The sequence below is a fragment of the Monomorium pharaonis genome, chromosome 8, assembly GCF_013373865.1.
Source record: "Monomorium pharaonis isolate MP-MQ-018 chromosome 8, ASM1337386v2, whole genome shotgun sequence".
NCBI lineage: Eukaryota > Metazoa > Arthropoda > Insecta > Hymenoptera > Formicidae > Monomorium > Monomorium pharaonis.
Window position 1 is genome coordinate 9,442,638 of NC_050474.1, and position 27,061 is coordinate 9,469,698.

General features: G+C 36.3%; 1 protein-coding gene across 2 annotated transcripts in view; it reads left to right on the plus strand.

Annotated features, from left to right (window-relative positions):
• LOC105835872 (pyrroline-5-carboxylate reductase 1, mitochondrial) overlaps window positions 1–27,061 on the plus strand; it is a 68,566-nt gene that overhangs the window by 11,334 nt on the left and 30,171 nt on the right. Inside the window, exons 5-6 of one of the 2 annotated variants that reach the window (XM_012679498.3) lie at window positions 11,526–11,737; window positions 17,060–17,191. In XM_012679498.3, coding sequence (XP_012534952.1) covers window positions 11,526–11,737; window positions 17,060–17,129 — 282 coding nt within the window. In that variant the 3' untranslated portion in view covers window positions 17,130–17,191. Of the gene's footprint in view, window positions 1–11,525; window positions 11,738–17,059; window positions 17,192–27,061 lie in introns of those variants that run through there. The other variant, XR_004964307.1, reaches the window with a different exon arrangement.

Sequence of the window (27,061 nt, forward strand, 5' to 3'; positions counted from 1 at the left end):
GTTTACAAGATATATCGAGAAAAGGCAAAAACTTAACATTTTTGAAGGGTGGTTTCAACCCTTTAAACCGTTTATAAGCACTAACTTTTAATTTCTAAATTCATGTATTTACCCCTTCTACATTTATGCCAAGTTTCATTAAAATCAGAATTTTCGGGTTTGCGAGGTTTCCTTGTAAATAATTAAATAACATCCATCGTCTGCTAAAATCATTTTTACAAATTCTTTCTTCTAAACTCCAAACTTTATTCGCTGCCAACTTTCCTTTCTTACCTAATTCCTTTATATGATCTTTATAATCCCCTTTCCTATTAAACCTGAACCCTAGATACTTAAAACTTCTTACTTCTTCTATTTCCTTATTTACCCATTTCCATTTGCCTGTTTTTTCATTCCCACTTCTGTGAAATACTAGAACCTTTGTTTTCTCCGCATTTAGCTTTAATCCTTTAATCTTTAAAACTTTCCTAAGCGTATCCATCATGTCCATTAAATTTTCTCTATTTTTAGCCAGTATTACCATATCATCCGCGTAAGCTAATGACCATATCCTCTTATTATGTAATTTAATTCCTCCTATTCCTTTTTTACGCAAATAAGTATCTATATTCGCTATATACAAATTGAATAGCAGTGGGCTCAAAACACATCCCTGTTTGACCTCTTTACACGTGCTAAAAATTTCAGTCAATCCATTTTCTGTTTTTACCGTTACCTTCGTATTTTTGTACATCTCTTTCAGTCTTCTGATCGTCATCTTCTCAATCCCTATGTTTTTTAGTATGCTCCAAAATTTCTCTCTTCTTACATTGTCGAAAGCAGCCTTCAGATCCATAAAGAGGGCAAAGATTTTTTTTTCCTCCTTAGGTTTTAGTTTTTCTCTCTGAATTATATGGTTCAAGATGAATATATTCTCCATTGTTCCTCTTCCTGAAACCTCCCTGACTTTCCGGAAGCACTTACAAATTCTTTGCTTTTTCCTTTAGCTTCAATTTTACCATTTCTGCGTATATCTTGTATGCAGAACATAGCAAGGATATACTTCTGTAGTTCTCTGTTTTTTCCTGATCTCCTTTTTTGTGCAATGGTAAGATCACGCTTATTTTCCAGTCTTCCGGGATACTGTCTCCTTTCCATATTCTCCTTATTAGTTCCGTAAGACCTTTCCTTACTGCCGCACCTCCATATCTCCACGCTTCCATCGGGATACCGTCAATACCTGGAGCTTTTTTATTCTTTAATTGCTTTTCCCACATCTTCTTCTTTAACTTCCATGAACTCCATAAAGGATTCTCTATCTTTATTCTTCTCGTCTTCTTCTCTGTTTGTCTCCCCATTTCCAATCCTACTTGTATCCTCATCGATCCTCGTTCCTTCCAAGAGCTCCATAAAGTAACTATACCAGTCTTTTTCCTATGCTGTTTCGAACTTTCACTCTTCCTCCCCTTTTCTTCTTTATGTATTTTCAGACTTCGGCCGCGTTCCTTAGACTTTTGAGCTCCAATTCCTCCTCTTTCCTCCATATTTTCTGTTTCGTGTCCAGGAGTGTCTTTAGATTACTCTTCTCTTTCATATATTCCTCCCTTGAAATTTTTCTTCTCCTCCATTTCCTTAACATCCTGTGAACTTTTCGTTTCCCTTTTGTACAGCTTCTGTCCCACCAGACCTTGTGACCTATAACTTTTCTTTTTTAACTCACTTCTTTCTTAACCATTACTTCCAGTACTGTCTCCTTTAATTTCCTCCAGCTCTCTTCCGTCGGTTCTTTTTTCAGGTTTTCTGTCCATTCCGCTTTTTCCGTTCTCTTCTCATATACACTTTTTGATTCTTTGTCCCATAATATCCTACTTGTTTCTATCGTTCCTTGCTCCTCCTCTTTTTTTTTTTCATTTTCTCCATCTTCAGTTTTACCGTCAGGGGCATGTGATCGGAGTCCACTCTTTCCCCTACTCTAAAATCTACAATCTTATCTATACAAGGTTTGTTTGCAATCACATAGTCTATCATAGTATTTCCTCTCGCACCTACATAAGTAAAATTCTCTCTCTTTGTCGCCTTCTGTTGTATTGTTTAAGATATAACCTCCTACATCAATTATCAAATCTAAGAAGTCCGCCCCATTATTGCCTACTATCCTATCCTTACTTTTCCTACCGGTACCTTCATCCTTCTTTTCTATACCTTTCTCTCCTATCCTTATATTGAAATCACCCCCAATTAATATAGCTTTACCTCTATTTTTCTCTGCTATCTCTTTAATTACCTTTTTGATATTTTCCCAATTACCTTGATTGTAAACTGATATAATTAATAAATTTTCCCTATTACCTGCCTTTTCTGCATTTTCTATTCTAGATACTAACCCTCAACGCTCTTCTCTATCAGGTTTCTATCCTTACTCCCCCAGTCTCTCTTTTTTTCTATTATAAAACTTTCTTTTGCTCTACCTCTCCTATTAATTTTTTTTGCAAAGACACTCCCAAATGTGCGATCTAGGAAGCAAACCTTTTAAATTATTCCAACTCCTTTCTTCTACCCACGTTTCACTTAAACTAATAAAATTATAACCTTTAATGTATTTTCAAACTTCCAGTGACCCTGTTCCTGCTATGTTCCAGAATATAACTTTCCTACCTAAACTTAATCTATTTTCCTTCTTATCTTCTCTATCTCCTTTAATCTTATTCCTATAACCACCTCCCTTTCCTCTTCACCCTTTTTTAACCCCTTCTTGGCAACTAATTAGTTTTCCGTTATCTTTCTTAACCCTGCTTTATCACTCTCCTTTCCCTCCCCTCTTACCTCTTCAGAATCTTTATCTACGTCCACAACTTTATCTACATCTTTTCACTTCTTCCAGACTCCGTTAATCTTGACTCTACCTATACCAATTTTTATATTCCTACCTTTTTCTCTTGACTCTAGCCCAACTACCTATTTCTCTCTGAATATTTCTTTCCTCCCACGTCAAATCATTTTCTATAAAAAACCTTTCCCCTTTCAGTTTTCTTTTATTAATCATTACCTGACGTTTTATTTCATTATCACCTAAACCTACCATCCCTCCGCTCCACCAAAACCTCTCCCCAGGTAGCAAACTCACGTCATTTTGACGTCCCAAAATGGTCATTTACTGACTATTCTTGACGAAATGACGCCCTTATGACGTTAAAATGACGGTCGAATGTCACAAATTTCTGACGTCATTAAATGTACCGTATTTTGACGTCATAGAATGACGTGAACAATATGTTGTCAAAAAGATCGCTAAAAGATATCCTGTTTCTGAAAATGATAACATAAAGAGACTTCTAAAAGATAACATATAATGTCAGAATGTTAACCAATGCGTCGTTTTTTGAGAACAGAAAGATATCGTGAAACTAATATCTAAAAGATTTCTTAAATCGGATATCTTTAAACTGCAACTAGAGATAAAAAAATAAAATAAAAATTTCATTTTTTTAAAATTATTTTTATCAACAGTACGTACTAAATTTGGGACAAATTTTTATTAATTAATTAAATTTAAACTATATTATTTTATTTTACTCTTACTTGCCGCTGGTAGGTTTTGAACCCGGGACCTTAGGATTACAAACCTTGTACTCTATCTGCTACGCCAGTTTGAATCATCGATATGGGTACTTGTTATTGTCTACATATACCTATATGTTATAAACTGTCGCAATTATATTATTTTTTATAAAAGCAATTAAATTTTGCAAAACATATTAAAAATAAATAGCATTAACTTATTTACTTATTAATTTTATTGTTAAATTTAACTTTTTCCATAACCTTTATAATTTGATGGAAATTGCGATCTATTTAGCATTAAGACTTTGAAGCGTTTAAATGATTAATTTGACCATTTTGAAATTATTTCCAAGATATCTAAATGTTTTCTTAAAAAAGTTCTCTTAAAGTTGAATATAATATGCTTATATAATATGCTTATGCCTTACGCCTTAAATCTCGTTGTATAGACACCGCTTTAGACCGTGTCTAAAATACGTCTTAATGACGTCTTTATGTCCTGATTTTGAATGTGTGCTGTCTGGGAAAATAATCGTCAGATCATGACTGAAATATGACTTCGAAATGACGTCATCATGACGTCAATTTTAGGTCATGTAAAAAAATGGTCATTTTGACGACATATGACCAGATATGACCATTTTGGGACGTCAAAATGACGTGGGCTTGCTACCTGGGTCAACTTTAACTTCAATGTCTAACTTCTTTCTAAACATATCGCCTATCCATTTGGTCGTAACCTTCTCTGCGTCCTCCTTTCCAATACCTTTAATTACTATATTGTTTTTCCTTTCTTTCTTCTCCTTATCCAAAACCATTTTCTTAACTTTTCCTAACTCTTTGTCACTAAGAATTTCGCTTATCCTAGAACTACTCCTGCTAAGGTCCCTTATGCTTTTCCTACTCCTCCTAGTTGATGCCACACTCTACTCACTATCACAACCCTCTACTTCTCCGGTAGTTCTTTCCTCCTCGCTCTCCCCATATCCTATCTCTCTTATTACATCAACCTTTTTATCTAATGCCCTGCATTTCTCTTCTAACTTATCTATCTTTTTTTCCCATTCTGTTTTAATGATCTTTATTTTTTTACTAAATTTCAGTTTAATTTCCCTCTTGAATTCCTCTATCATAATCCTCTTTCCTGATTACACTTCTAATTTTATCGAAATTTATCCTACTATCCAACTTCTCCTTCTCTTCCATCGACTTCGTGAAACTAACCTTCTTTTCTTGCTTACCGTTGTCTAACGTTAACTTCCTCTGACCATTTTCTAACGATCCCTTACCTCCTCTTAACACTCTATCCTTGTTCTGCCTATCCATCTCTACCCGCTTTTTTCTAAGCGCCATAACCTTCTAACCTATTTCTCTTTACCGCGCTCTCCTCTTTCTTTGCCCGAATCTATAGCCTTGCCTCCAATGCCTCGACTTCCTTGCTATCTCTCCTACCTACTTACCACGCAATGACTATTCTAAACTACCGATATGACTTAACAATTTTAATTTACACGCATGCGCTCCCGACACACACCCGCTCGCATTCACACCACTTAACCAAGTCTAACACCCTTATATAAATAAGGATAGCATTGATAGTTACTAAACAAACTATAAATTAAAAATATATATGATTTTATTATCATAAGTGGATAAATTTGTTATCTTGGCAAAACTCGATATTATATCAAATATAAAAAATTATATTTTAAATATTTTATAACAATCTTTCTTAACGTGACTAAAAAGTAAGCAATAAAAACATATTCTAGAAGACAATGTATTCGTGACACTTTTGATCACAATTAGAAGATAATATTTAACATTTTTTATGGAAAAAATATAATTAATAAATTTAGTTTAGACATCACGCTGATGACTTTAATCACGACGTATGCTGTCAAGATCTTAACTCTAAGTGACTTCCAAAAAGTTTTGTGTGAAAGAGGAAAATCCATAGAATAATACAATTATTTTTTCCTATACAAGAGAGAAAGGAGGTGCAGAATAACCTCTCATGGCATGGAAAGTTCAAAATCTGTGTGAATGTGTAACAAGCACACCAAAGAAAAAGTTGCTTGTTCGCTAGACTATACTGTAAACTAGTTAGGCCCAGTTCCACAACTTACGGTTAAATTAACTGGCCGATTATTCCATTGGAATTGACCAATCGTATTTGTCGTTAAGCAAAATTAACCTTACCGTTGAAGCCACTAGATGGCCCTACTAGGTCGCTCAGCGGAGCGTCGCGTGCACGTCAAACTGTCACGCGCAACCGTCAGCGGAAATGATGCGCCGTAGAACTTATTGGAGCTCCGGTTCGGGTGTCCGTGCGAGGGAAACCGGCGGACATTCTCTTTTCGGAACAGCTAGACGACGGACGACTAGCTGTAGAAATCACTCGGTTAGCTAAGTACTCAGTTAGAATACGGTCAGAGAGAGACCATGTAATCGTGGATTAAGAGTTAATAAAAGACCGTCAAGTGTTCTGTATATAATCGTTTTACTTACTTACTTTACTTACTAAGGAATTAATTTCATTAATATGAATCTGGTTTCCTATTATGCTGAGAATTTCCATAATTTCATGAGAATGCATATTAAAATTATTAAGTAGATACATTAACATTTCTTAATGTATTATTTTATTAAACACATTTGGAGCATTTTATTTATCCTTTTTATTTAGTCTAAAAAAATTGTAAGCTTGTGCTGCAACGATTATTATTTTATACGTATCTATAATTGTGAATACCAAAAAAAATTATAACTTTCGTATTATTTTTATTACTGGAAAATAAAAAAAAAGCAATAAAGATGTTATTTTAATAAACATCCATTTTATTAATACTAATATATAATTCTGAATACTGTTCATAAACTCTAAACGCTTTGAGCACAGGCTTTATAACGTTTATAACAGCTTGGCTGCGTTTAGAACGTTATCCGAGTACTCTTGGGTATCATTCTATCTTTGTTGTTGAATGTGAGACGAGGATAGAATGATACAAGAACATTCGGGTGACGTTTCTGAACGTAGTCCTAACGTTATTTTAGTTCTCCAATTTTTCAAATGGTCGATGGTGGCGCGACATCTTAGCCACCAGTCTAAAGTTAGCTACTGGCAGTCCATACTTATATAGTCAAAGATCATATCTATATATTTTTGGTGTCGCTAAATCCGAATTTGTTGTCTGCTAAACGCCATCACGTCACCATTTGCCCCAATCTCAAAAATACCTCAAAATTGCTAAAATAGCGTTTTGGAAGCTGAACAGTGAACATTGGCGACTGAAATCTGGAGTGAGTCCCAGATGCGCACAGTAATAAACGGACACAGCAGGCTGAGTGAAACGGACACAGTGCAAAACGAATAAAGTCGCAAACCCATGTGGTGCAGAAAATGTTTTACACACACACACACACGCGCGCGCGCGCGCGAGATTTATTCTCAAAAGATCTGTAGCTTTTTTTTTACCTTTTATTCTCTTTTATACATTTTTCTTTTCAAAGTCCAACAATAGTCAGTCAGCCATTATAATTCTATTCAACCTATCTCCGATAGCGACACTATTACTTTTTCTTATCTTGATGAAATTGTTCTTTTTGGTTCACTATAATCTCCTAATTTTATTGGGAAATAATTGAGATGAGAATTATAAAAGTGCAGCTTCAGATTCATCAGACATCTTAATTTTCCAAAGTTTTCCACCATATCCGCTACTATTTATTTGTAATCGTCACTTTTATGATTGCCCAAAAAGTTCTCTATAACTTTCTTAAAACTAATTTACACAGTCTTCTTATTTATTGACTTGATGAAATTCTTATCCTTTAACATTTTTCGGATTTGTACAGTTTATCAAAAATACCTTCTTTTAGTTTTGCATCAAATATTTTCGGGAGTTATTTTTCTAAATACTTTAAGCATTTTTCTTCTCCTTTGAGAATTTTGACAAATTGTTTCTTTAGACCAAGTTTTATATGAAGAGGTGGGAGCAATACTTTTTTTGGATCAACTAAAGGGTTAGCAATGATGTTCTTTGAACCTGATTCAAACGAAACTTTTTTACGATCCCTGACCCATCTTAGGCCATACAACATAACGCGTGTAAACAGCTTATTAGTAGCCTACTTTAGGTCGGGGTATAGGTTAAGGCATAGGTCAGATTGCACGGTGTAAACTAGGCCAGTGATTGTCATAGTGTTGACTATTCCATAAACATAAAAAGCAATGGAAATTTGTAAAGTTTGATTATTGGCCACTTTTAATTATAATATTACTTAATAATTCTATTATCATAAAAAAAATTATTATGCATTAAATATAAATATTTAATAATAAAATAAAATATACAGAAATCTGCGATGTCCCTATGATTGACAGCCGATTTCGTATTACTGACACCCAATAACTGTCAGTCTCTTTGACTGTGATTAGATAACTGCCAGTCTTTTTCATAGAGTCTCGTTGATGTCAGTTATACGTACTTGTAACACATTTCTTGTCCCGAACACTGACGGCAGTTTAATGGACAAACCAAAAAATATTGTCCCTGTCAGTGTTGATTATAATAATTTAACATAAAATATCACCTATTTCATATATTATTTCATTAAAATGATTCTTATATATCTCATTAATTCATTTTACATGTGTGATCAATGTAGGTTATATAATAAAATTATTGCTCTTTCTTTAATATGACTTTTGCATTGCCTCTTACTTACGTAATCGCACTTTTGATATAAAATCGAATTAACATTAATTTTTAAATATTAAGTATAAACAAATATATTTTGTTGGTTTGTTTTTATATAAATTAAAGTATCAATTTAATAATAAATTTTTTGTTTAACATGTTTGTTTACAAATTTATTTTTTATCAAGTACAATAAATAAAACTGCAGTTATTGGGACACTGGCAGTAATTGGGACATCTACCCTACTTCCTTTAAGACTGATACAAACTGGTGTATTTCTCGAAACATTTTTGTTAATAATTTTTTAATAAACAGTAATTACTAATTAAAATTTTTTGAAAATTACTCAGGGTTATGACTTTGCTAATGTACATATTGTTGCTCCCAAATAAAAGGGCGTTAACTCGAAAGTCAGAAAAAGGTGTTAACTCGGAAGCCGTTTAAAAAGGGTGTTAACTTGGAACCCGGTTGGAAAAGGTATTAACCCATTTCGGTCCAAATGTCTACTATTTTTTCTCCACGTTCAACGCTCTAACTTTTTACATAGATGTAGAAAAAAACTTGACATAGAGTTTTCGATAGTTTGAAACCTCTTTTGAATGCCGGCGTCAGAATTGACCTACAAAGCGAGTAAAAAAAGTTATGGCCCATTTTTCCAAAAAGAGCAATATTTTTGACATTTTTTTCCGAAAATTCTATATTTTGGATGCGAAAATGTTTTGCAGGACCATTGCAATAGGGATAAATTATGGAATAAATATCTGCTCTTTCGAATGCGAAAAAAAACATTCTTTAAATAATGTAGAAAACCCATAAGCAAGTGTTTATTGCTGGTATTTCATCATATATTTCATCAAATAAAAAATATTTAAGAAAATTAAAATTTGAAAAAAAAATTTTTTAACTGCAAAAAAATAAAAAAAAACTTTAATTCACGTTTACCTTCTCGAAGTGAGGATTGGGCAACGACAATATATTTTGACAGCTAAAAAATATGGAAGAAAAAGAAAATCATGCTCACATCTACGCATACACCTATGTACATCATATATATATATATATATATATATATATATATGAGCATGATGAAATACCAGCAATGAGCACTTGCTTATGGCTTTTTTACATTATTTGACGATAAATCATGTTTTTTTTACATTCCTTGAAAGAAACCGCCATTATTTGTATTGATTATGTATTATTATAATTTCGACTCACATAAAACAAGTTTATGTATTTTTAAAGTATTTTGAAAATATTTTACGAAAAAAAACAAAAAATTTGAAAATATTTCGGTTATATACGTTTTTACGTATATAATTACGTATACGGTTTTTCAATCTTTTGACCGCAATATTAAATCTGCTATGTTAAATTTTTGAAAAATTGCAATGAGATTTGAAAGAGCAGATATCTATTCCACGATTTATTCTTATTGTAATGATCCTGTAAAACATTTTTGCATCCAAAATATGGAATTTTCTGAAAAAAATGTCGAAAAATATTGGTTTTATTGGTAAAAATAGATCATAACTTTTTTTACTCAGTTTGTAGGTCAATTCTGACGCCAGCATTCGAAAGAGGAGATTTTAAACTATCGAAAACTCTATGTCGAGTTTTTTTTCTACGGTGTCTATGTAAAAAGTTAGAGCGTTGAACGTGGAGAAAAAATAGTAGACATTTGAGCAGAAATGGGTTAACTTGCGTGCTCCAATTTTTTGCTTTAATTTAAATTTTGATAGCACTGCCGAAATAATTTTGGTACTCTACCTATATGTGCATATTTATTTTAGTTTCAATATAAGGGAGCGTGGGGCACAGTGGCTCAAGTGGCACAGTGGATCATTGGTTATAACTGCGCTACTATTAGTTCTAGAAACATTGCTCTTAAAGCACATAGATTATGGTTCATGTCACTACTTGTCAAAGTAAATAAAAAACCTTTTTTTCGATATTGAGTTTGTTTTGTACTTTTGTATTATTTTTGTGTGAATTCTGATGTAGTTTAGCATTTTTAGTGTCTTTACATATTTGTTTACGAATGTGTGTATATAAATTTGTTAGATGTTTCATATATTTTCGTATTTTTATTTATAAGTTCTGTAAGTACTACTTTTATGCACATTGGGGATCAACGATCGATGGGACTCAGTGAATCACGATCCATTGCGCCACGTAGGAACCAATGTAACCCGCACATTTTATATCGATTTAGAATTAAGATTAATGCTTTCTTTTACTTTTTAGGACAAAGATGCCACGAAATGAGTTCTTCAGTAGAGAAATCGTACGTTTTCAAGTACTTAAAATGCCATTAATAAATAATAAATCTATTTTTTATATTAGATGTATTCATCTTGATTCAAAATCCTATGATTAACGGTATCCCGTAATGATTCACTATGATCCATGCCCTGATCCACTGTGACCCATGCCGGGGATACAGTGGATCATTTGACATAGTTTTGAAAAAATATATACAGTAAAAAGTAGCTTAGTGATGTTAATTTTTCAACTCTAGAATATGTTACTATAAAGTATAAACAGTAAACTAAAAAAAAGATTTATAAATGCCAAAAATTATGGAGATATGTTAACTGAAGAAAAAGTGATCCACTGTGCCCCACGCTCCCTTATTTATGTTTTAAATCAAGAATCAAAATTATTTCGGCAGTGCTGTCAACTTAAAATAAAACGAAAAATTCTAGCAGGCAAATTAACGCTTTTTTCAACCGGTTTCCTAGTTAATGCCTTTTTTAACTGGCTTCCAAGTATGCCCTTTTCAATCTGCCTCTAATTCCCTTTTCAATCGATTTCCGAGTTAACGCTCTTTTTAACTGGCTTTCGAGTTAACGCCTTTTTCAATCGGCTTCCAAGTTAATGCTCTTTTCAAACAGTTTCTGAGTTAACGCCATTTTATTCAGAAACGATATATCAACATCAAGGCCGTTGGCGCGAGTGAGTCCCAGATGCACACAGTGTAAAAGAGATACCACCAATCAAATTCTATGAATTTATCCTAACTTTAACTAAATCAGTAATCTGATTGATGATGTCCGTTTTACACATCTGGGACGCTCCCGTTGGCACGGGATCGCCTTAATTAGTAATTACTAAAATTATAAATATCATTACAAAATTTTTTGCACATTAAATCCTAATTATTTCAGAAACTTGGTGTAAAGCAAATTATATTTAATACTATGCAATCATATTTTAATATTTAATATTTTGAATATAAACATATTTTTTAAAGAAAAATTTTTTTTCTGTATTCTTAGGCATATCTCATCATAGAGGCATTAGCGGACGGAGCCGTGAAAATGGGTGTGCCGAGACCAATGGCAACTAAATTTGCTGCACAAGTGCTAGTAGGAGCTGGAAAAATGGTACTTGAAACTGGACGGCATCCCGGCCAATTAAAGGACGAAGTCTGTTCGTCTGGCGGTACCACTATTACTGGCATTCATGCTATGGAAACAGGAGGAGTCAGGTATTTTGTAAACTATCTTATACCGCTTTGCATACAGGATGATTGAAAATAGTGGTATTTTATAACTGTGAGTTAAAAATATTAATAAATTTTTAGTATAATTAACCATAGAACGACATACCAATGTAGTTTTGTAGCCCAACGCGAATTTGATTTTATCTTCTAATTTAGCAGATGAAGGGATTGATTCGGGACACCGATCGATAATTTAATTTAAAGTTTTAAGAATCGGGAGAAGTACTAGCTGGCATCGGAACGTCGGCAGAGCAGTACAGACATAAAGTGAAAATGGGGCACGTTTATATCTCAATCTATTCGTTTGTGTATGCATTTTATTTGGATACTGTTATACAAAACACTATTTTTTCATGTTTCCTTACATTTCGTTCAGTCGGACACTGGTTACAGAGATTATGGTTGCGTTTATGCGAGCTGCAATGTTCTTGTGTGTGAAAACCACTAGACAATATAGTGTGGCGAATACTGCTTGAAGTCATGGGAATATTTTAATTTTGTTTACTTTAATATATACTTTATTCACTTCAGCTATACAGCCAAGGGGATTTGGTTTATAATATTTAACTTATCCACATATCCTTCCATTTATTCATACCTTCGCATTGCTATTTTATCTATCTTACGTCTATCTAACGTCAATCTTTATCTAATCACACATCTAAAATCTTATTGCATCACTATCTATACCTTAATTACAATACACTATTTACTTTAATTTATGCTTGTATTTATTTACAACCTATTGCACCTATTTTTAGATTTATCTTCTAGTTCTAAATTCTTAATTTCGTAGTCACAGTCTTTAATCCTTCCATTTTCTAATTGTACTATTCTAAACCTACTTCTTTTCTTTTTTTGTAATCTTTTTTTTCTTCCAAAGTTCTCTTTATCTTTTGTTTTGTCTAACTCGTCGTTTTTTAGTCGTTTTAGTTTTTTCATCCTATTTTCTAGTATTTCTAGTCTTTCCATCCTATTTTTACCCAATACCTTAAACCATGTTTTCGCTATCTCGCAATCCTCTATAAAGTGCCGCTAGCTTATCTTTTCTTTTTCAACAAAATACGTATAACCTTTCTTCTTTCTCTAGCCAATATTTATTATTCTCTTCCATATTTTTGCATCTTAATCTACCTAATGCCCTCATCCCTACACCATCTCTTTTAATTGCTATATTTTTCCTACTTAAATATTTAAGTTTTAAACTTACTCTATCCGCTTTTTCTTTGTATCTTGTGTTATACCTCACGTTTCTTAATCTACTTTCCTCCTCCTTTTTAAACGGATCCATCTTTTTTAAACGGATCCCTATACTCCAGTTCCTTTAAAATTGTCTTACAAGGGAACCTCGCGAACCCGAAAATTCTGATTTTAATGAAACTTGGCATAAATGTAGAGGGGGTGAATACATGAATTTAGAAATTAAAAGTTGTAAAGCTTATAAACGGTTTAAAGGGTTGAAACCACAGACTTCTATAATATACTAGACTGCTAGGCTCGTTATATATTCTCCATTTAGTGTGTACCCGAAAAGTATGTACAAATAGGAGCTCATAGGCGGCAGACTGAATTACCGATTGAAATGTGGCTAATATTTTATAGTCCTACGACTATGGATTACTAGAGGAGTGAGTGAGATGTATGATACAATATATATATTATGTGATTATGAGAGCGTTCTCCTTGGACGCTTATGCGTACTGTTAAACGTATCATTCTTTTGCTCTTGTAATATAAAAGAAAAAGATAAAATGACAATAATTAAGGTATGTGATAAAAGGCTGCCCAAATATATATAAGAAAGCGGTATACATTTCTTTTCGTTTAAGTATTAAAACTAAACAACAAATAATATAACCTCATTTTAAGAGCATTTTTGTATAAAATAACCTAATATTAATGATATTTATTAGTATTATTAAGTATCATTCTTTAAATATATATATATATATATATATATATATATATATATATAAACATTTTAAAAATATCAACAAATTACTCGTAGCAACTATATGTGACATTTATTGGCACATATATATGTACTGTGACGTGACAGCCGCAGGCTGCTGTCCGTCACAAGGCCCTGAAGGCCCTTACGTAATAACATCACGCGGGCCCTGCGTCTTCCCGCTCGGGAGCGGACGCAAAAGCGTATTCTCTTGTACTTTTGTGTGTGTGACGTCCCACGTGCTGTCTATCTAATTAATTGTTAAGATTTTTGCGAGCGTTATACCGCGGGTGCGGCGGAGATCGGTGGCTCTGAAGATCTCGTTATAGTTTTCGGACGTCTCGTCTCAACGGAAAATCTTCCCGGAGATTGCAGAGGAACGGACAACGAGGGAGTCAAAGAAGACCCTTTCTAAGCGGGGGTCCGCAGGTAATGCCGCCCTTATCTTGCCTACCGTTTGTGCCATGTAAGAATTCCGATACTGCCGCTGAATCACGCTTTCAGGACCCAGCGACGGCGCGCGATGCCGACATCCCGACGGAGCGACTGCAGACCCGATACCGCGGGAAGTCCGGCGAAAGAATCACGACAACTCAAGATCCGCCGACGCCCCGTCGAGGAGGAAATAACGCCCCGATGGCGGTGGATACGCCGGGCGAGGAGAGAAGAGTCGGCCGCGTAAAGAAGCGCCAGGATTCCCGTGCCCGGGGCCCATAATTATCGACTGCCGTGCGTGGATCGATCAGCCGGCGACAGCGTGGGCACCGCGCTCTGCGCGAAAATCGATTTTCGCGAAATCAGCCAATAAGGGCCTGGAGCGCCGGAGGCAAGGTGGGGCGCGCCGCCGAGCGGCTCCCGCGAGATCCAGGATTCCTCACTCGTGCTGCGGATTTAGAAACTAAAACTGTGCGTGCGTTCCGAGATCACGAGCCGAGTTGTAAGAGAGGACGCAGGGACGGAAGTCATCTCGACCCGGAGGAGGCCAACAGGAGAGAGGCAAAGTGGTGAGACGAGCGTCACACGAATTGTAAGTCACCGATTTCGCGGGTTGGGCGAGCCGTGAGGAAGTCGCATAATTATCGCAGTATCTTTCGGCGTATTTATTGGAGCCACGAGCTCGCGGATTCAGCGGAGCATCGTTGTCTCGCCCGATCGCGCCCGTCCGCGTGATTCCGCTCCGTGCTGTACATTTCATAATAGCTTCGCGTTGCGTGTGCGTCCCAATCCGCAGCCGAGTCAATCGTCGTTTCGTCCGGTCGTCGTGTCGCGGGTTATTCCCGCGTTGTATCTTGTCGCGCCTTGGAAAACTTAGTCGTTGATATTGTATAATTGGGTCGATCGCACTGTTATTGCGAGCCCTTCGGTGAGTGCGCTCTGATCGTCATCGACGCAATCGTCTTGAATTGCCCGACGGGCGAGTAAATAATAATTATCGCGCTTATCATTCGCGAGAATCGTTAGAGCGCGGGAGAACACGAGTCCGTCGCGTGTCGCGCGGGCTCGGAGTTGCGATCCGTCCCGTTCGCCCTTGACGAGGTCGTCCTCCTGGCGGGAGTTGGCGTCCACCAACGACGCCGGGTCAAGCGTAGACAAGTCGGAGAGTTCCCGCGTACGCATCATAACCCGCTCGTTCAATATACCGTTCTCGCAATATTCGATACCCAGCGGTCGTCAGCTGGTAACGCGCGCGAGCCATCACCGCTCCGCAGAGTCGCCCACTACTGTAATTCTTACGGTCAAATACAATTGTTAATTTCTCTGTTACATTGGTGTCGTGTAAGTAATTCTCTCGCCTTCCCGATTCCATCCGCCCACACCGAACCTCCCCCTCTGCCATTTGAGGGCTGAGCAGCTAGATATCGGAGCCGCTAACGCCCCGGTTGCCTAGCGTGCGCCCGTCTTTCCCGCGATTCAAGTATCGTAACATTCGTTTGCGATTTGGTGCACACAGAGTGGTACGCTTAACGTACCTGGCGCCCAACTTAGTATTACGTCGGGAAACCTCACGAAGATAGTCGCCCCGACACCCGGGCGGCTCAGGGCCGCGACCAGGGACGGAGGCGAAGTTGGCCGTCGCTCGCGAGCGACGGTTACAGTACATATACATTCCACTTGATGAACAATGTACATTACATAGCAGATGACACATTCCGACCGGTTATTCAGTCATGTACAACATGTACATTATATACTGGTACGCCTAGGGAATCAAGGTTAGTAGTCTAGTATATTATAGAAGTCTGTGGTTGAAACCACACTTCAAAAATTTTGAGTTTTTGCCTTTTTTCGATATATCTCGTAAACTAAACAAAAAAAAAATGTTTCATACAAATATATACATAAAAGTCAATTTTATTGAAAATTTATCTTAATTAAAAAAAGTTTTTTTTCTGCTGTAAAACTTTTGTATAAAACATTTTTTTTTTCAGTCCATCTGTTCAATATAAAATGTGTCGCGGATCGAGTGTCGATCGCGGCTTAATTCTACCCACAGGCGAGTTAACTGTTTTGCGGGCTGGAGCACCCGACTCGCGCGAATCGGAGCACGATACCGGTGCGTGCATGATCCGCGCACCCCGAGTCTCCCGAGGTGCGCAACGAACCGCGGCTCCTTGCAGCGTAAGGTAGGATCGCTAATCCTAGCGGGCAAAAGTTTCACGCCGTCGTGACGTGACCGGGAGGATCGAGCGCCGGGAAAGATCAGATTCAAAGACCAGAGCTAGTTCAGCGGATGTAAAACACAGTCGATATTCCTTCCGATAAGGGTTTCGCAATACTCGATCTTCCCCACACGAAATTGCAAGTGTGAGTGCAAGCGTGACGCATCAGTGTGTGAAAAGCAATCCCGTCGCGATCGGATACCCGCCGCAAGCGCGGAACCATCGCGAGGGACCGTTGGCGATGTGCGACGTGATAGCCCATCAGACACATGGGATCCTCGCGCGCCAAGTCGTACGCATCTCGGATCGTGAATACTCTGTGTAAATAAAGACATGTGATGACTAAAGAACAATGACTTTCAGGTATCGCTCACCTATCACGCTCCTTGAGGCTCCGATCGGAGCCGAGTTCCACCCTCCCCCCTTTCTTTTTACGATCAGGGGAAACATCGTTTAGTGAACAAAATGCTTGGGAATGAATGGGACACATTGTTAACCCTGTGTAATATTTAAGATGAAAAATAGGTATATCGTTCTAAGGTTAATGTATAAAAATTGGAAAACTATATAGAACTTTTATTTTGTCCTGTTCTATTTGCTCACGAGAGATCATACGATTGTTATTAGACTTTATGTATGTATTTAGTAATTTATTTTCTAAGTAATTTTGAAATTTATTTTAATTATTGAATACAGGGGATCTATGATGAATGCTGTCGAAGCTGCTGTGAATAAAACGAATGAACTATCATCTCGCTTAAAATAATTCTTTTTAAGTTAATATTATGAGATGTATATGTTGAATAAATGTATAATATTATCTTACTACTTATTTTTAAAGCTATTTCATATTTATTATATATATCCCAGATAGCACAAAATATTTATAAAATATTTATAAGGAGGAAAAATATTTATGATAAATATTTTGTACATATTTTTATGTCCGAATTTGTCAGATAAAAAAAAAATTATGATAAACATTTATGAAAATATTTAAAATAAATATTTATACCATTATTATCAAAGAATATAAAAAATATTTCAAGTTTATATACATAAATATTTTTCAGTACATTTTAAAAATATATTCTATATATTGTTAATAATAATTTTTGTATAATTTTTAAATGGTTTATGAAAAATAATTATATAATTTTTAAAAAATATTTTTTTTAAATAAATTTGTAAAATATTTATAAATATTTATGATAATATTTTGTGCTATCTGGGATATATATATATGGATTCGGGATATATATATAGTCACGACTTTTTCTTCCGCGCGGGGGAAAGCCGCGAGCAAAAAGATAGCGTTAACGGAGATTGTCTGAGACGACGATAAAATACCGCCATCCAGGACGGCCCGTGTTCCTGACTTCTCGCGCGCGAATCTCAGCGATACACCAACGACCGGATTGGGCGCCAGACGTGCTCGACGGCACGTCAATTCGCGAGATTCACTAAACCAGCCTTAATTCGCGCACGAAAAGACTCTCCTAACGGTAAAGGGGTAGGGTCTGAAAAAGGGGCACACGCCATGCGAGAGATCGTTTTGCTGAGCTGGTGTTAGAAAGTCTGGGTGACACCTCGGATCACCAGTTAACTGGCGCGTCTCACTATGAATCCTGGGCATCAACTATAATAAGATGTGCCATTTTCTCTGGAGCTAGGCTATATGATGGTGAAGGGAGAGTCTCGGTTATCGATTCTGGGAACTGTTGTATTAATTTTTTAAATCTTAAGAAGTCTAATAACAGGAAAAAATCTACACCCAAGCCCTGGTGGGATTGTGAGTGTTCTCGGGCGGTGGAAAAGAGAAAGTTGGCGTATAAGAAACTGAGAGAGAATCATTCACTGGTAAATTTGCTGCTTTATAAAAGCATGGGAAGAAACAGGAAAGCTGCTCAAAAGAAAGAAAAGCCAAAACTTCAAATCATTAGTTAATAATATGAGTTTATCTGCAGGTCCTAGATCGTTTTGGCAGACAATTAATGCGTCCAACGAAGTGCTTTTCTTTCTCCAAACAAGCTCTCCGAGTGTTTTTAGGGTCCATAAGGTGGAAAACTACCTTAGTTACAGTATTCCGTCGTGGGTTTCTAACTTGTTTGAAACCCCCAGGGAGTTTATCCCCACTAACAATCTATTTGCTCCGTTTGAACTTTATGAAATTATGTCTTGTATCGCAGTATTAAAAGTACGGAGTTCTCCAGGACCTGATTGCATTGGTAACTCTCTTATAAAACTGTTGCCAATGAGTGCTGTTGAACGATTACTTGAAATTTTTAATAGAATTGTGGCTGATGGATCCTTCCCCCAGGAATGGAAATCCGTTGACGTTGCCTTGATCTTCAAGCCAAATAAAGAAGACTTTAGACCCATTTCGTTGTCTTCAGTTACTGCCAAAATGTTTGAGAAATTGATTCTTAAATGATTCAGTCGATTTGTAGAAGAGAGTAAATTGATTCCTAACACGCAATTTGGTTTCTGGAGGAGTAGGTCGTGCGATGATTGTCTTGCATTAATGAATCTATATATTTATAGGGCTTTTGCGAAGGGTGAGATGTCGGGTGTGTTACTACTGGATGTAAAATCGGCGTATGATAATGTTAACTCTCAGATCTTGTTTTCAATGATTAATGAGTTGGAGATTTCAACTAATTATAAGCTTCTATTTAGAAATTTTTTGAGCCCAAGAACCGCCAATTTCTTCGAATCCGGTTAATGATATGGATGCAGACTCTTGCAGAGGGGCCTCCCGCAAGGATCAGCCTTGAGCCCTATTCTTTTTAATCTTTATATAAAAGATATCTTATGGAAAATTCTTTATAATTGTCAGGCTCTACAATTTGCGGATGATATCGCTGTTGTTTGCGTTGATAAGGATTTGGCAGTTATCAAAAGAGCACTTTCCTTATCTTTTATTAGTATTGAAAAATGGCTCAATTCCATCGATCTTGAGTTGTCTTTGGGAAAAACTCAGAGTATAATCTTTAACAGGAAAAAGCGTCTGAATTATGATGACAGTCTTTATCTGGATGAGAGAAGTATTCGTATTCAAAAGGAAGTTAAATATCTTGGTTTGACGTTAGATGAGGGTCTTAGGTGGAAAAGCCACATTAGAGGGCTGAAGAATAAGGCTATTGGATATACTAACATTTTGAAGTGGATTGCGGTGTCATCATGGGAAGTCAGCGCGATGGACAGTATCAGATTTGTCAACGCTACGATAGGAGCACAACTGGAATGGGGTAATATGTGGTATTGTAGCGCCGCAGGTTTTTATATTGAATCCTTAGAAAGATTCTTGAGTCAGGCATATAAATCGGCTTTGGGCATCTCCAGATCCACTCCAAACAGGTTGGTTTGGAGCTTTAGTAATCAGTTTAGTTTAATAAGAAGAACTTGTATAAAATCAGACAAATACGTGTGCAAGTTAATTCAGTTAAAGAGGTTTGTAATCATTAACAAGATTAAAAATTATAATGATTGGACTCTTTCAAAGAATGTCGCGCCCAGAAACATTCCGTTTATAATGAGTAGATGGTCTAGGGTTCGTTCTTTCGAGATCTTATTTCAATGGGATATTCATCCGGCCCATGATTTTTCTCTGTTCCTGGCTTCTTTGGAGATTGATGTGGACTTCAGATCTGGGGCGATGGCTCTCTTGTGCAACAACCCTGATAATGCGTTTAACAACCTCATTGCTTTAAATAGCCTGTCGAGGGAGGAGGTGACGATGTTTACAGATGGTTCTAGAACTCTGTTGGAGGAGGGTGGGTCATTGGTAGGTTGTGCGGTTTATGTTCCGAGTGTAGAGAGAGTCTATAAATTCAAATTGAATAATTTTATGAGTTCTTTTTCGGCGGAATTGGTGGCAATTTCTAAGGCCATAGAGATAGCCCTTGATAATAATTGGAAGGAGGTAAATATTTGCTCTGATTCTAAGAGCAACTTGGATGTCATTAAGTCAGTGAATGACTTATATAAAAATACGTGTATTAAACTTAGCCCCTGGTTGTCCAGGGTAAGAGAATATCTAAGAACGGCTGAAGAGCAGAGAATTAGATTTTGTTTTACCTGGTGCCCTGCTCATAAAAATATTGGTGGTAATGAGAAGGCGGATAAGGCCGCTAAAGATGGTGCTCTGGTTGGAGAAATCTGCCCAAACCTTAATTATATTTCGTACTCTGAAGTTCTTTCGTCTCTTAAAAGTGAATATAAACTTTTAGATGCAGAATTCTTTAATAGAATTAATTTTAATACTGGAAACTATTACATGTGCAATTTCACGGACTGGAACATATCCCTTATCTCCAAGCTTAGATTTCTTAGAAAACATTCTTGTATTCTCTCGCGAATTATTACGGGTTTTCCCTACACTAATGCTATTAAATTTAAATGTGGTTGGAGGGAATTGCCTGAATGTGATTGTGGTTGCCTTTATCAGGACCATATTTTTTGGGAATGTCCGAATTTCAACAACGCTAGAATTAGTCTTTATAGCAAACTGTTTGAGCAGAAGTGTTATGCTCCATTTAGATAGAGTATTTGATCACTGTTTTGAATAAGACAATTGCTGGAGCTATGGTCAAGTTTGTATTGGATAGTAATTTAGGAATATAAGACTAGAGGTAAATTTGGTCTAGTTTCTCTTATTGAGTTGCGGGCCGAGAGATTATCCAGGTCGATGAGCGTGGATGGTCTTTCCCGGAGAGCGGTAAAGAAGAATCAGTGAATTGAATGAGGAACCCGGCTCGGGAGGTATCTGCTGGTCTCTGGATGAGTGAGATTATTGACGAAGGGAAATATATTTATTTTGAAAGGAGAGCGCAGTCATTCTCCCACGTCTGTTGCTCTATATAAGCGTTAAATCATGGTACTGTGTCTTTGTTGGGACGGAAATTCAGTGGGCAAAAGAAGAAGAAGAAGCCATGCGAGAGCACGGAGCGCGACAGGCAAGCAATTATTGACCAAACGAATAACAGTAACAAAAAGAAAGTTTATTTAAAGAAAGATAATGACCACATGAACGAGAAATAAAAGTCTATAAAACGTAAGAGACGGTAGCACGCGCCGAACGATACGGGCGCACGTGTACGCCGACTCACCGATTTCGCTAATCCGGCAGCACGCGGGCACGACCTGCCGCTTGCGCGACACTTTTTCGGGCGGGCGTAAAGTGCCGACAATCCCGGCAACCATAGAGCGCGACCACGATATCCGGTCTGCGATGCTTATTCTCTCCGAAACCGACTTCAGCACACAAAATTACTCGCGCTTTACGATGCATACGCATGATATCCGCGGGGACTATATTTCCTACGTGGCTTGCACGGGCAAGGGCTTTGCGGCGCACGCGGTCACTGCTTTCTGGGGGAATCGCGAACGAAATCCGCTCTCCTCTTAGGCCACGATACACGACGCGATACCGTCCCTCTTGCTTGAGTCCGACAATTTACCAAAAACGCGAGGCCGCCCGCGGCTGACGCAACACTAACACCAACGCGTGCCGGACGCAGAACGAGAATACGGTGGCTCGCCGGCCAGTGGCTTTACAAAGTGTAGTAGCGACGAAATAACTGGGCCACCTCACCGATAACAATCCCCGGCACTCGTCACTCCTCAGTCACCGGCTGCACCGTCCTCAGGCACCAGGTCCTCTCTCCTCGCACTTTCTAGCGGGCTCAATCGTCGAAACCGATAACGCCTAATCTTACGGACCGCAGGTAGCACGCTCGCAAGTTTGCACGCAAAAAGCACGGGGAATCGCGATCGATCCGCGATCGATGCCGTGACCCCTCACTAAGAACTGCGCGTCAGTCCTCGCGCATCGCGTCGCCTCAATCACCGTAGGGCGAGCAGTCCTGCGCCCGCAGGACCGTGAGCGCGTTCATTCTTTTGGATGCCCCACGGGCCTCCCGCGAAGATAAAAATTTCCGCTGGCAACCCCGCACTTCTCGGCGACTCCTTCCTCCTCTTGCAGGAGGGTCCCGCATCCCGTGGGGGCAGTCTCGCGTCCTCAACCTCCACGCCGTCTCCAGGGGCTTGCCGTTCCGTCATCAGCCGGGGCGCCGATTTTCCTGCGACGGCCCAAGCTTTCCCCCAAGCTTGCTCGGGGCTCTTGCTCACGCCCCGCCGCTCGTCTCGCCTCCCCGACGGTTTTCCGCTGCCGGCTGTTGCCAGTCGGATTTGCGGAATCCTCCGGGCGCACCCCTCCTTCCGCACTTGCTGCTGCCTCTCCTCCGAATTCCTGGTTGTTGATACGGTGAGGCGCTCGCCGAGTTACCGAAAAGAAACGCAAAATATTTAGCCTGTTTACTCTACACTCGTCGCGATTCCCTCGGGAGATTTCCCGATTTGCTCTCGCTTCTCCGTCCGGCGCGAACTCGCAGCCTGTGACAGGGGAGAGACGCTGCTTATCGTGACAGTGAAACTGCCACGTATATACAGGGTGTTAATAAACCTTCGCATAATATTTATACCATCGTGTTGCCCACGAAAATCGAAGACGAAAAGCTCTCCACATTTTTTCGATTCCATGCGTACAGTTCTTATAATTATTGTCGGAAAATAGTGAAATATTGCCAATGTACGCACGGCTATAACGGAAACACGAGCGTGGTACGAAACAAGACGATCGTCGTCGCTCGCCGCGAGGCGAGGAAAGCGCAAACAAAATTTATTGCTATTCGTAACGTTGTTCGTAGCGATAAGCGATGGGGACTAAGGATGGTCAACGATAGCTCGTAACTAAAACTTTTTCACATAAATTTTTAAACTGTATTGCATAAATTGCGAAGCTAAAGAAATTAAAAGTTGATTAAAAACATTAAGAGAATCATTTTATAGTATTTTTATTGATATACTTGAATTTTAAATCATGAAAGAGAATAATTTGTTGGAAATCCACTACAGTTTATGTTCTTTCGTAATTTTGCAAGCTTATCAGAACTGTATGTAAAATTAATATATTTTGTTATTATCCTTATACTAGCAGGTCACTTTACAGCTTTCGGAAGATGCGCCATAGTATTTTCAATGAACTACAGTTTTAAATTAATAAAACCGAATAATTCATTAAAAGTCTGCCGCTTCCGATTTTTTCTCGCAATTTTCCAACTTTATTGATTAAATATGTAAGGTTAATATTTTTGGCCACATATTTTATACTTGTAGACCATTTAACAACAAAGAATATGTCATATTAATTTCATTAATATACTTGAATTTTAAAGAAATAAAAGCGAATAAGTCATGAACAATTAATTGTTTCCTATTCGTTTTGGAAATTTTGCACGTTGGAATAAAGTCTACAAATTGTGAAGTCTGCTGTTCGTGAAAATGTGTGTCTACTTACATTTTATAAATAAACAAAATATATTAATTTTACATACAGTTCTGATAAGCTTGCAAAATTACGAAAGAGCATAAGCTGTAGTGGATTTCCAACAAATTATTTTCTTTCATTGATTTAAAATTCAAGTATATCAATGAAAATACTAATGAAATGATTCTCTTAATGTTTTTAATCAACTTTTAATTTTTTAGCTTCCCAATTTATGTAGTACAGTTTAAAAATTTATGTGAAACATTTTAGTTATGAGCTATCGTCGACCATCCTTAGTTCCCATCGCTTATCACTACGAATAACATTGCAATGAATAGCAATGAATTTTATTTGCGCTGTCCTCGCCTCGCGGCGAGCGACGACGATCATCTTGTTTCCCACCGCGCTCGTGTTTCCGTTATAGCCGTGCGTATATTGGCAATATTTCACTATTTTCCGACAATAATTATAAGAACTGTACGCATGGAATCGAAAAAATTTAAAGAGCTTTTCGTCTTGGATTTTCGTGGGCAACACGATGGTATAAATATTATGCGAAGGTTTATTAACACCCTGTATATATATATATATATATATATGCAGGGTGTCCTTGAACATGTTGGTCAACGCTTGTAAAAAGGTAGAAAGGGATTGAGATGAACATAAAAGTTCAATATTGTCTTAAGTTAGATCCACTAATAATCGAGATATTAGCGTATGGGATCTGCAAAAATTTAATTAATTTTATATCGTAATTGTGAACAATAAATTAATGAACGCTTATCGTACATTCACGATAGATCTTTTCTTCCGTGTTACAGTTCGAGCGGATCGAGCTCTTCCCTCGGCGCGCTCTTATTCGCATAATTTGAAAAATTAGTACCTCGATATTGGTGGACCTAACCCAAGACCTAACCAAGACAATATTGTACAGGGTGCCTCAGCTACATACAGCTCAGTACGACGGATTGCCTGCCCCTAGGCGCGCGTCGGGCCGGTAATACAGGACGTATCGGTATACTATATTCACTCGCGTATCTTTGTAACGGAATTGCAGTGCACTAATCGTCACGCTGTCAATGGCTTCGCATAAGTCGAAAAACATTATATTTATAAAATATTTATAAAATATATTTAATATTTAAATGTGTTTAAATGATTGAAGGTTATAGAAACGCAGTACGAGTGCGTTCTTTTAATCATTCTTTTAATCAAAAATATGAATTGACTGCAGTCTGCTATGTTCACAATTATTCGGTCTCTGCAAACGACGCACGCATTATCGCGACGCGTGCAAGTGTCTAAATTCCTTGAAGTTCGAATTTACTAAATTAATATAAAACGCAATTTTGACAGTTTTGACACAGATATAACGTAGGGCACTGGGCGCAGGACACAAATAAACAAATATTAATATTGTAATTTTTATTATTATAATTTATTTATTTATAAAATATGTTCAAAGTATCCCCCGCCGTTATCTTCACATAGAACTACACGCCGCACAAAACTTCCTTATTTTTTTTTCGATTCTTACACACAGGGGTTACGCTAATTCCCAAAATTTTGTTGGGAATTATATCTCTATATCTTATATCTCTAAATGTATTTAATCAATTTTATCCTCTTATAAAATAGTCGTGTAACCCTAAAGTTGCCTGCTAATCGCGATTGCATAGTTGCCGCTTTATTCCGATCGCGATTGGCTGTCTCGCGCTTGACTCGCTTCGTGTGCGAGAGTCGTGGTTTGACAGTTTAGTCGAGAGTAGCTGTCATTGCGATTGAATTTTGAGAGTAGCTGTCAAATTTGATGAAAAGAGTCGATCAAGTAAGTTGTAATTTATATAATCCAATATTTATTATACAATGCTAAGTTTTTTCAGAGATAAATACAGAGAGAAATACAGAGAGAAATAAAGAGAGAGAAAGGAAAAGAAAGAAGAAAGAAAAACAAATACAAAATCAGGTAATGATATTAAAAAATGCATAGCTGTTTTTACAAAAAAGTCATTTATATAAAAAATATATTTATAATATAATACTTAATACACATCATGTTTTGTTGTAAAAACAGTTATGTGGTTTTTTTATAATATTAAAATAAAATGATGAAAAATAAATATTTTACGAAATACTTAATAATTTATATAAAATGTTTCCTTTTTGCAAAAAATGAAACTATGAAATATTTTGTAAAATGTTCACTTTTTATGATTTTATTTTAATAATGTGCACAAAATAAGAGAAAGAATCAATTGGTATAAGAAAACCACGTAAGTGTTCTAACAAGAAAAAAACCATGATGTTTTGTGCATATAAATATTACATAATATTATGTTTTTTTGTAAAAACAGTTATGTGGTTTTTTTATACCAATTGATCCTTTCTCTTATTTTGTGCATAATATTATTAAAATAAAATGATAAAAAATAAATATTTTACAAAACACTTTATAATTTGTATGAAATATTTCCTGTTATGCAAAAAAAAAACTATGAAAAAACTATGAAATATTTTGTAAAATATTCATTTTATTTTAATAATATTATGCATAAAATAAGAAAAAAAATCAATTGATACAAAAAATCACAAAACTGTTTTTACAAAAAACATGATATTAATAATTATGTTTTTTATATAAATATGATTTTTAAAAAATAACTATGTATATTTTTGACATCATTACATGGTTTTATATTTGTTTTTCTTCTTTTTCTCCTTTTCTCTCTCTCTCTTTTTCTCCATTTATATATTTAAAAAAAAACGACATTGTTTTCTGTATAATAAAGAAAATTTTATAAATAAATTATGAAATATTTTGTAAAATATTTATTTTTTATCATTTTATTTTAATAATATGCACAAAATAAGAAAAAGAATAAAAAATTATGACATTTTGTGCATATAAATATTTGTTAGAATATCATACTTTTTTATACAAAACAGTTATGTGGTCTTTTTATAAAAATAGATTGTTCTTATTGTTTTATATATAATATTATTACAATAAAATAATAAAAAATGAATATTTTACGAAATATTTTATAGTTTAGTTTTTTGCATAACAAGAAATGTTTTATAAAAATTATAAAATATTTCGTAAAATATTCATTTTTTATCGTTTTATTGTAATGATATTATACATAAAATAATAAGAAGAATCTATTGGCATAAAAAGACCACATAACTGTTTTTACAAAAAAAAACGTAATATTTCAACAAATATTTATATGCACAAAATGTCATAGTTTTTTGTAAAAACAGCTATGTGGTTTTCTTATATCAATTGATTTTTTTCTTTTTTTGTGCATAATATAAATTATTAAAATAAAATGATAAAAAATGAATATTTTAGAAAATATTTTGTA